This window comes from Cydia fagiglandana, chromosome 8 (genome assembly GCF_963556715.1).
Source record: "Cydia fagiglandana chromosome 8, ilCydFagi1.1, whole genome shotgun sequence".
NCBI lineage: Eukaryota > Metazoa > Arthropoda > Insecta > Lepidoptera > Tortricidae > Cydia > Cydia fagiglandana.
The window spans coordinates 3,745,157-3,757,006 of NC_085939.1; the positions used below are offsets into that span (position 1 = coordinate 3,745,157).

General features: G+C 37.2%; 1 protein-coding gene across 1 annotated transcript; it reads right to left on the reverse strand.

Annotated features, from left to right (window-relative positions):
* Nucleotides 1-361: 361 nt before the first annotated feature.
* Nucleotides 362-10,540, reverse strand: LOC134666473 (heat shock protein beta-1). Its single transcript, XM_063523646.1, has 3 exons — nucleotides 10,223-10,540; nucleotides 2,160-2,340; nucleotides 362-1,195 (listed from the first exon to the last, which is right to left on the reverse strand). The coding sequence occupies exons 1-3, from the start codon at nucleotides 10,405-10,407 to the stop codon at nucleotides 1,001-1,003; spliced, it is 561 nt and encodes a 186-aa protein (XP_063379716.1). The 5' UTR covers nucleotides 10,408-10,540; the 3' UTR covers nucleotides 362-1,000.
* Between the last annotated feature and the right edge of the window lie 1,310 nt (nucleotides 10,541-11,850).

Below are 11,850 nucleotides of genomic sequence, written 5' to 3' on the forward strand. Positions count from 1 at the left end.
TAATTAATTACCTAAGTAGGTACATTTTTATATGAAAACACATAGGTAATGTATTTTTACATCCTACGGCAATAGTAGGGATTCGAGGTATCGCACTCGTACAACTCATTTAGGCGACGCAAGAACTCGCATGCGAGTACATTGCGGTTTTTGATCAGTTGGTTGAATTGGACGTAACCAACAGTCCGCAATGTAACTAAAATCGCATGCGAGTTCGCGCGCCGTCTATATCAGCCCTTAAGAAACCTTGTTTTACTGTCATTCCACTTTTCAATTTTTTTAAGATTACTTATTTTTATACGACTAATATTATTTTTTATTAAATTAATCTTATTAGGTATGCGGACAATAAGTAAACCACTTTATTTTAAATGTTTTATTGACATCTAAAACGTTCATTAACAACTGTTTGTATTTGTACTAAGTTATAAACGTGTACTTCATAAAAGCTTTTGAATGGGTGTATTCAAAACATGCTTGTTATGGCTCTTAAGTATCGTCTAATGTTAAGAAAATGGACTTGTATGTTTGTATAAAGACACTTTATAATTCCGTCGTTGTCTTACGTTATTTTTATTTTATTATTTTATCAGTTAGATACATTTTTGACCAAGAAAGTCGAAATTTTACGGTAAAATAGCAGTGTAAAAAGAACACTTTGAAGCTCCTTACATCAATTACGGGGTTCACAACAACTTTACTGCTTAATTTAAATTACACAATCACACTTCAGAATTCTATAGAACAATTCAAAATGCATTGCATGAATGCGAGACTCCTAACAATCACAGTGAAAGCAATATCAGTGAGAACTGTGCCCCGGACAATGCCGGCTAAGCACGATAACGTGACTCATTATAGTGTTAACAGAGATTCTCTAAAAATTCATAAGGAACTAAAAATTTCGTAACCTTAAATAATTTGTATTACGTAAATTATAATAAATAATTAACAGTATGTATGGAATAGCTGCTTTGCTGAACCGCTGGCTAGATGGAACTCAGTGTTTCTGGATGGGGATGCTCCTGTCGGTGATGGCCAGCTGCGGCAGGGGGGCTTCCACGGTCAGCACGCCGTCTCGGGACAGCGAGGACTTGATGGCCTCGGGGTTGGTACCCTTCGGCAGCAGGAACTCCCTGTTATACTCTCTGTACACCGACTTTGTGTCTGACTTCTCCTCGTGTTTTGCGTGGACCTGAAATGAAATTGTCATGACGTCAGAACCTTAAAACAGAAATTACCACATTTCGATCCGTCGCCGACAGCCGTTCGTCAACCCCAATAAAAAAAGAAACTAAATGTTCCGATGCGTGCATAAAAGCGATAGTTGTCGCTGGCAATATGCCCGCCATCAGGTTTCAGCCAAATTTTAAAAGCGAAGATTCGTAAATAAATGTGTTGTTTTTTCTGCGGCAATTTATCTTCTTTAGAGTGTGAAGAAGAATAAATGAATATGATATATTCATTTATTCTATATGTCTGTACATTGTGAGAGCGTTGATAAATGATTGTTTTTATAACTTCAATTTAATTAATGAATGAGAAATAATTGATTCCTTAGACAGTTAGAGGTGGCAAGATATTGGCAAAATATTATTTACGTATGATCCCTTCACACGATAAGAAGAATAATTGATTCCTTTTCTTTGTGTAACGGATATTAGCCATTCATCATTGAAGTAGCCATTCACAGTAGACGGTACATTTGGGTAAGTATTATTTTAAACAATGAAATTTATTTCTATTGTACTTATATGTAGAAGAATTAAGTCATAATACCTACATTTTTTATACATTAAATTCTCTGAAATTCTTTGTATTGAATTAGTCATTCCCATTTATCATTGGAGTCATGCGCTAAATTTAAACAGATGTAGTGCATAATTGTTTTCCATCGTATTTTCTCGGAAACGTTCGTATTTGTCATGCTACTTCAGTCAACCTCAGTGCTTTTTATACCGAGACTGATTGAAATAGCAAGACATGTTCCTACGTTTCCGTGAAAATACGATGGAAAATAATTATGAACTACATCTGTATATGACTTTTGATAGTTTTTGTTATACAAAGCTAACAATCAAAAGATGGACAAATTACATATATATACCTACTCGTATGGTTATTTACAATTTTAGCTAGACCAATAAATGCAGACTTACAAGCAATTTATTGTCGACCGTCTTCACGACGATTTCCTCAGGCGTGTACTGGCTGACGTCGAAGCGGAGCTTCAGAGACTTGCCGTCACCCTGGTCCTGGATGAGGGGCGAGTTGAGGCTGTCCCAGTGGCTGGGCTCGGCCAGCTGTCGGCTGTCGCTGTGTTGTGAGGATGTGGTGGAGCTGCGGACAGGTAAAATATCAGGTTAATGACAGGTCACAGGTACGCGTTTGTAGAGTCGATGTAAGGGTCTCCCCACGACGCGCATTCGACAAAAAGGACAAAGCTTTATATCGAAAAAGTCGTTGTTCGACTCGGCTCGCATCGGCCGGCGCCTGCTAACGCGTCGACGGCTTTTTCGCTCTTATTGCGCGGACATAAAGCTTTTTCCTGTTGGATTTCGATTCCGCGTCTATTTAATTATGTGGGGGAACCCTAACTCTGCGCAACTTTGCAATAACAACGTGTGAAATAATTACCATAAACGTAAAATTTCTATATTTAAAAATATGATGTTCATGGCACTCCACACTTTGTCATATCCAAAGTCCAACTGTGACATTAAGTCGAATTTCAACTATCTTGAAAATGTTTTTTGAATGGTGGTATGGAAATATACCTAGTAATTTTCGATTAGCGATTTTAGTGACCGAAGTAATGAGTTGTGCTACTACAGATAATAAGAAAGAACCGTGCGCTACACGATCGATGATACTAAAGAAAGACTAAGAGTATCACTAGGTAGGTATAAAATATTGAACTACACGTGAAAATAAAATACTATCTATAGCAGTGGCGGCGCGCCCATAAAAGCCGATTCCCACCGGCTTGCCTGTTTTTGGACGTTTGAGCAGAGTTGTAAAGGAAAGTAAGCCAAATTAGCCCGGATATGTGTGACGCGCCGCCACTGATCTATAGTCATATACCTATTAGTTAGCACAAATAACCATTGATACCTACAAATAAAAATCTTGTAAGTACGAAATATGAAGTATGGCGAAATTAATTCACATGCCTCACAAGTAAATGTATGAGTCATCGATGAAATATTTGCGTACCAACCGCAAGCATTTACCATTACAACAATCGTAACTAATGTGATAACCTTGACTTCGGTATATATATTTTATTTCGTTGATAACTTTCCAACGCCCGAAAAATCAATTGCTGTGTCAAATTGTTCTATTTTGTTTTATATTTCCTAATTAATATACGTAGATATCATTAACCCTTTCGAGCCCTTTGACCGCCAATTATCAAATGTCTAAAGTTACCAAACATAATACATAATTAAAAGCATTCTTATCCTGATAGTGTAGATACCTACCATACTTAACTATGCTTCATTGTAAGTTCATGGGTTCAAGGGATTATTAAGTATGGAATTAAAATTAAGATAACGCATTTGCTCTCGCTATCAGTTGGGTACAATAACCGTAGTTAGTGCACTAGTTAAATTTAAATGGGCTAACCAAACATATCCTTTTAGGGTTCCGTACCCAAAGGGTAAAACGGGACCCTATTACTAAGACTTCGCTGTCCGTCCGTCCGTCCGTCCGTCCGTCCGTCCGTCCGTCCGTCCGTCCGTCTGTCACCAGGCTGTATCTCACGAACCCTGATAGCTAGACAGTTGAAATTTTCACAGATGATGTATTTCTGTTGCCGCTATAACAACAAATACTAAAAACAGAATAAAATAAAGATTTAAATGGGGCTCCCATACAACAAACGTGATTTTTGACCAAAGTTAAGCAACGTCGGGAGTGGTCAGTACTTGGATGGGTGACCGTTTTTTGTTTGCTTTTTTTTGTTTTTTTTTTGCGTTATGGTACGGAACCTTCGTGCGCGAGTCCGACTCGCACTTGCCCGGTTTTTTTACATGTGATCTAGATGATTTATAAAACAGTGTAGTTAGCTTTTTACTTGGTAATCTAAAGGGCCATTAAAATAGCATTCCATTAGCGACATAGTTTCATAAAACATGCACTCATTGTGGTCTAGGAATTGAATTATAAAAAATGATCGAGCTAGCTTGCGCATGCAAACATTTTATCACGACCGCTTGACGTGTTAACGATCAATTAAATTTTAATTGAAGTGAATGGTTTCCCAGGCGCCGGGGGGACGGCAGGAGCAACTTTAACCTAGGTTTTGGCTGGAGTCTGCCATTGCAAATTTAATCTGTATAATCTAATTTAATTTTTTTACGGCATTTGCTTTTCTAAAATAGGCGCAATGATTGTCGACTTGCGGAAATCGCCCAGGAAATCTAATTAACTCGTTCACAAATTAAATTAAATCTTTAGGGCCACATGCACTGCACCATCCTACTAACCCGGGGTTAGCTAGTTAAACATGAAGTTACCATGGTTACTATATAGTACAATTTGACACTAAGGTAACGGTTTAACCGGTTAACCCCGGGTTAGTGGGATGGTGCAAGCTATAGTTATAATATCTACCCGTGTAAATTCAAAAGAATCAGTCCAATTGTAGACGACTTAACTTTTGTTAAAGACATTTATTTAATTTAACATCTGAACAAGGCCTGTTCACTTCCTAAGAAAGTTATGTCCCCAAATAATTGCGCATGTGTGCGCCTTAAGCTTCTATGCGTGCGTTGGCCTCCGGGAAAAAGTTGCGAGTAATAAAAATAAAAACATTTTTCTACAGCAACATTGCTCCCAACTCTGATTTAAATTATCACGAATTTTATACAATATTAATCATAAAACGGGACTTAAAACGCTTAAAACTTAATTACATACGATTAAGTTTTATAATGAATATTTGCTTCCAACTGTCTTTATCAATGTTCATAAAATATATGGAGGGTAGGTACGTCTACCCACCATAATAAAAAATATATTTGTCAATGACTCTGTCCAACTGCTGTGGTTAAAGTTCATAACGAAAATTTTATTTATTAACTCTTTAAATAATACATACAACGTGTACCGCTACGTACCACTTAAGACTGTAAGTCTGTACCTACATGGATTACAGCAATGCACATAGAAAATGTGCTAAATGCGGAGCAACGGCTGTTGAAGCAGCCAGAGTGAAATTTACAACTTTAGTGGGTTCAGGAGGAACCGAGTCATAACGCATCTGGAAAGCGTATTAATTAACCGTGAAGAAATGTATGAATACAAGTTGGAAATCTGTGTAAAATGCCGTGTGTAAAGTGTAGTGTATCTGTGTGTAAAGTGTAATAGGTAGGCATGCCTAATGTTATTTGTATAAAAGGTACTGAAAACTTTGTGAATGCGCTTTATTAATGTCTATTTTTTCATTAAGTTGCCAGTTGCCAGTTTTCAGTGTATATTTTTATATGTAAAACATTTTTTAATAAATAATATATATAATGTTATAAACATAAACATGCCTTTTATTTAAATCAATTGATAATACCACAAACAAGGGGTAATATTTGCATCTTGCATATATTTCGTGATATGAAGATAACAAATATGTTTATCAACAGAATTACTACCTACCAATACCCGCCAGGCTAAACCGGTTGTCAACTTTAGTTCCATTGGTACACAAAGACGGCGCCACTAGTATAAACGTATAAACGGTTGGGGACATTTTTTTGTATGGAGTTACCGTTCTTCTCCTAGTGAGTATTATATTCTTTGCATCTGAAGGACTTGCATTATTTAGAAGCCAACGAGTACTTACTTCCTACTTTTTTTATTTAAATTTACTGAAGTGATTGACAATTTGGACGTAAATAAAATAGCACACAAATGATGATGTCATGCGCATGGCTGCAGATCCAAGGTCAGTGTCAACGTGATCTCACCGGTATTAGCGCAGCATTCAATCTAATTTGTGACCAATAATTTCCGTTACAAGTTCCATTATGTATATTCAATGTCATTTGTGACAAATAACAAATCCATTGTGTCAATTTGGTGCATCTATTCTCACGATGCTCGCAAAGAATCACACTGAACATAATTAAATGTGGCTTTCCATCAAAGAGGGTCTTTATGATTCATATATATTTCTGTTGCATTTAAGACAAAATACTCCTTATTGCACTTGAAGCATAAGGACCCTTTTGTGTGTAAAGCCACAAATATTTTAATTCGGCTTTTAGGCTAATGGAATTTATAACGACATAACTAATGGCTCTATGAAAAACTATGGCCATATATGCATTCGGCATGGGAGTACCTAATACGAATCTATAGATCGATTGGCATGTCAAGATTCCCTGGCAGACAGAGAATGACAAGACTTATCTTGTCTTTTGTGCAAAATAGTTGAAACAAATACAAAACAATGTATTTTAAATAATTACACCGGCTCAGCTTTTTAAATAAGTTTATGTAGGTTGCAGATATATTTTCAAGCCCCTTTTATAAGTGCGCCATGCATCTCAAGTTTTATCTTATTTGCATCTCGCAGCCCTGTGTGTGATGTGTGGAATACTTAAACGAGTTAATTTGTTATTTGAACGTCGTCTTGGTGCGTCCTTGGCCATTGTAAACACACGCATCCAGGGTCCAGAACCGGTCACGGCCGTCTCCAAGGGCATTGGGTATACAGTTATCCTTATTCATAGGTACCTACACTGCCCTCTTAAGCCGAATAGCGGCATCTCAAAAACAAATGACATTGAAAATTGAATTTTCAGATTAAGAATGTAAGGTATATGTTTGCATTACATTTTTATTTGAGATACCGCTAATTGGCTTAGCAGGGCAGTACATTACTTAAACAAAACACCCAGTTCGACAATGATGACGCAGTAACCTTATTGTTTAAGTAATACAGGTCATCCATGGACAAACCTTGGTTACTGTATTTGGTATTTCCATTTTAACCATTTTCAACAAGTAGGTGCCTAAACATTGACTAGTGCCTCATTTACTCGTAAGTAATGTGCTGGATATTTTCAATGTCAGGTGACAATTGACAAGTTGGTGAAATAAGCGCCTGGCAGATTACAATAAATCCATCCAATCTTATTCACCTGGGGTGGGTGGTTAACATAAATGTTACAAAAGGTATTTAGTTCACTGAGCTGTTGACACTAGAATTAATTGTATTGCATCCATCGGTGCCAAGAATTCGGTGAGAATTCATGAAATGCATATTTAAATAGGCAGGCTATGAGGCTACCAATAAGTAAACAGTGACGACACGCGCTAACGTTAACCATTAGGATTATTTACGAGGCTTGAGTTTACATCATGCAATGCCATTTCATAGGGCCGTGACAAGGTACTTAACAGGTGTTAAAATGTTAACATGTCTGGCATCGAGCATTAAAAAAATAAACTGCCACCTTGTAATTGTATTGCTCCAATGTATACGCCTCGTAATTCGGCTCTTATTTCGATTTTCTTGCTCGGTCAGTAGGTCAGTCTTTACCTACTACTCATTACCAGACATCGTAAATTTTATAGCATTTTTGGTGCAGCGGACACCACATTGGAATTGGTACCTATAGATAATTCCAACTGAAATGGTAAATTAAGGTTAATATTAACGCTAATTAATCATTAGGGTTCAAATTGTTTATAGGTAACAATTACGTTAACACCACTCCGCTGCACCGAAAATGCTATAAAATTTACGATGTCTTCTCATTACGTACCTACTATGAGGCTCTTCTATTGTATTTGTGGAAAATAAAAGTGACAGTTTTCTATTTAAGTAATAACGTCCATCGATGAAAGTAAAAGTTTAACTTTTTGACACATTATGACATTACGAAATTGCCAAATCTTTGCTTTCTATGATAATAACTGACAGTAAAAATACTAAAGAAGTTAGTAACTATTCTACAATAGGTACTGTCTACTTGTGGTCTACTTAGGCCCTGGTCTCCTATTTTATGCTGTACGCGGCGTCTGGCGTCAGCGTCAACGTTTTTGAACAAAAAAGACGCTGACGTCGACGTCTAAAACAGACCACAACAGTACATCTCTATAGTAAGCATCGTGACGCAGACGCTGTAAGCTGCCGATGGCGTTTATAGGAGACCCGGGCCTTAATGTTTTGCTAGCCAATTGATAAATATAATGACAATACATTAAATATACTACATAAGGTCATGCATAAATAGATTTTTTTAACTAAATAAATATGGTTAATTTACCAATACGTAGCGGTTACTCAATACTCAACCTATATGTTTTCCTCGTTCTTTACCTCTCTGAAGACTTGGTTACTCCTCCGGAGGAAACAGATTCAAAGTTGTAAGACATGCAAAAGGCAATATCGCTTATTAATTAATACTGCAAATGTTATAGCAAAGAAACAAATTTAGAGGAACGATTAGTCTACGAGCTTTTGATATGAAACGAATGATAAGAACTTTAAATCGTCATTTACTCGTATCGTACCTCTATATTTGCCACGGGTTAAAGTTGTTATACCTATATCTTTTCCACAATATATGTACATATTAAAAAAATTAAACAAAGGCACTTTTCCTAAATATTGGGGTGATTATAATAAAGATAAAAATAATGAATTCACGTCCACTGTAGGTACCCGTTTAGTGACATGGTAATTAAATTAGGTAGGTACTTTGGCGTATGGGACAGTGGGCGCGAATGTATTAAATAAAAAGCAGTTACGTTCAAATATACCTGCCAGCATATTATGTTATTCATGATTATAATAATATAAGTCAAGCATACCTACATAAAAGATTATTGTCCATTCGTGCCCTAAACAATAACTAATGCAATCCATTTTAGGTTGCGACATTTTGGCCGTACCTATTGCTTTAGATTATAATTTCAAAAGTGAACTGATTTATGACACTGCGTTGGCCCAACATTCCCAGCGGTTGTTGCATTAGAAAAACGAGTCCTGCCTACGCCGCATTACAGTTTAGGCGTATCGGATCAGTCGTCAACCCACGCTTTGTGTACACAAAAACCTAAGTCATCGCTGACGACATTCTTCATCTCGGTAATCATTATTTATTGATTTTAGGTAACTACTTCGCTTAATTTATGTAAAACACAAGACCAACACAAGTTGATACTGAAGAAAGACACTTGAATTTAATCTCGAAGTAAGAATTTGACGTTCAAAGTTTTTACAAAATCGCGTGTGGCTTTTGTTCGCAGTTTCGTGACCATTGAGTAAATATTGGATTGCGTCAGAGGCCAGGTTCTCTGAAACAACACCGGCTTGCTCCAAGTAGGTCATGTAACTAACATATAAGTGCCTATAAAACTTCAGCCAGTGAACTCAATTTGAATACCCGCCTACACTGTAAACTGTAAAGTATACGCTGCCTACCAATCGCAATTCGATAACATTACCATAAACCGGTTTTCATGAAGCCTTGTTGTTCTGCTAGTTTTTGTGTACCGTATGGCGTATTGCATATTTTTTATTTTTACTGCTATCAATACGTGTCGTCATCTCTAATGATGTGACTATTAAATTCCTAGCAACGAGACGTTTTACACGTGAACACAGAATTTGGTAGAAGACAAATCTACCCTGGTATTGTTATATAATTGGCGAGGAAAAAATTACGTTTCTTATACTTAGGTAGATAGGTAAAGATTTACATAATGTTTACAATTTCGCGCGGTTCTGTGTTTTAGCAACAATGTTCTCGGTCTGCGGCTATTTCTATTTATGACATCATCCCGCGTCGGGCTTACGTATCGTTGCACGCTTTAAATGGAGGCGGCTGAGATGTCTGCAGTAGGTAGAAGCCGTTCCGCAGGGCGATCCCGAATAATGCCTTTGAAATATTCGTCAAGACCGGACGCTGGTTGCGAAACCTCCCAACTCATTATTCGAGATTCCCTTAAAGGAAAACCGAGTGCGAGCCGGTCGCTATCGGAAAGTAAAATGCGCGACCTGCTTACAATGGTCCAAAATTCTGTGATAACCTCTGTATAGGTACGAGTAATACCTACTTTCCAATCTTGAAATTATTTTGAAGGTACATATTATTTAGACTAACTAAATTCCTATTCGAAACTTGCAAACTTCTAATTAGAATCTTATACAATTATACTAAAACGAAAAAGTGTGATTAGTATGAGATACTATAATAATAAATACCTTGTTGTGCTCTTGAAGAAGTTGTTGCTCTCTCTGTTCATGAGTTCAGATCTGAATTTGCTCATCTCTTCCTCCATCTTCCTCATTTCGGCGTCGAATCTCTCCCTAATGCTGGAGAATTCCGTGTCGATGACTGAAAAGTCACCGAGCTTGATGGGGATGTTTCTCTTAAGGCTGTCAGCCATCTTCAAGGTTTATGTAAACTGCCGAAACTAAACAAACACTTGTAAAAACACAGTTCGCGTTAGACACGGGCAACAGACAAGGCAGCACTGATCATTAGTTGTCGACTCGGCGCCACGGGCCTGCGCACAGTTTTAAATAGCCTCATGTTGGAACGCCCGCGTCTCAACGTCACTCGCTCGACCCACACTTTGCTTCTCGCTCATTCCACGACTCGCAGCCCAATCGACGATAGATTTTGTCTCCCCTGCGTGATCTTCGCTAGCATAACCTGACCTGAGATCCGGAATAACTACACTTTATCAACAATTGCATTTATACTGGTTATCATCATGGCATGTATTTTCTTAGCGTTGTCAATAACAATCCCTTAGTCGCGCCGTGGTTCACTTTCCGTCTCAGAAGGAGAAGGTTGTAAGTTTATATGAGTCTCGAACATTCTTACTGCATTTTTATTTGGGAAGTCAGGCATACCCCGTAGTTCCTTCATGATGCGAGGCGCCATCTCAAGGTGTTAGGAGTTTTCGCTACGTAATTGGCTGAACGATGACTCATTTAATTTGGTTCTGCTACTTCTGCTTAAGGCATTCTTCGCCTAGGATATGTATGGAGGATTATTCATTGGAATATTTTTGCAGTATGTCGACATTAAATTTAGTTATTCGTCATTTTATGATTTGTACTTCATTGAATGTGAAAATGACCACATGATATTTGCTATTGTGAAATACAATATTTCCTCTTTAGTAGTTTGGATGACGTTCAGTACTAGTAAGCACTGTATAAATTAACTCTGAAAGCCTGGAACTGTGAGCATTAACTTTCCGAATAATCACATAGGTAATAGTCACAGAATGGTTACAATAAAATACCTACTGATAGTGGCATAATGGCATATTTTCAGGAGTCATTTAGTTGAGGATTGAGGATCTTCTTTAAGTTCTTCATTAAAAATTACGTTATAAAAATAATCTCCGTGTCTAGTCACAGAGACAATATTTTTAAACGCATATACCTACATATTTCATTCGTCAAATAACCGGGTTGTGACAACTCAAATATGCGACAAATAATATAAATAATTAACTGGGAGATAAGAAAAGTATTAGGTTACGACATACATAGCTGGTAAATTAAAGTTCGCTTTTTTAGCATTAGAAAAATACTACGCAGTCTTGACGAAAAACGTTTTTAAAAAATCAGTATCGATTACTTATGAAAGAGATTGCTTATCTTTTTTAATGCTAAAAAACGAACTAAAATGTACTACCAAGTCCACCTACCCTCCGAATAAACCATTTGACGGTTCATGTTTTTGTGACAAAAAATATTTTTATACACGCCTGTCTAGGTGGGCTACAACCGTGAACATCGAGAATGGAAGTTCGTCTATCCTCGTCTCTCTCGGTCAAATTTTGCAAGAACGATAGAGACTATGGAGATAG

Bases quoted from the DNA above. Each gene is read 5' to 3' on its own strand.
- LOC134666473 (XM_063523646.1), bottom strand. From the start codon at position 10,407: ATGGCTGACAGCCTTAAGAGAAACATCCCCATCAAGCTCGGTGACTTT. The intron at 2,341-10,222 runs GTATTTATTATT...ACCTGTCCGCAG, and splicing joins TTCTTCAAGAGCACAACAAG to CTCCACCACATCCTCACAAC. The intron at 1,196-2,159 runs GTAAGTCTGCAT...ATTTCATTTCAG, and splicing joins CGGTCGACAATAAATTGCTT to GTCCACGCAAAACACGAGGA.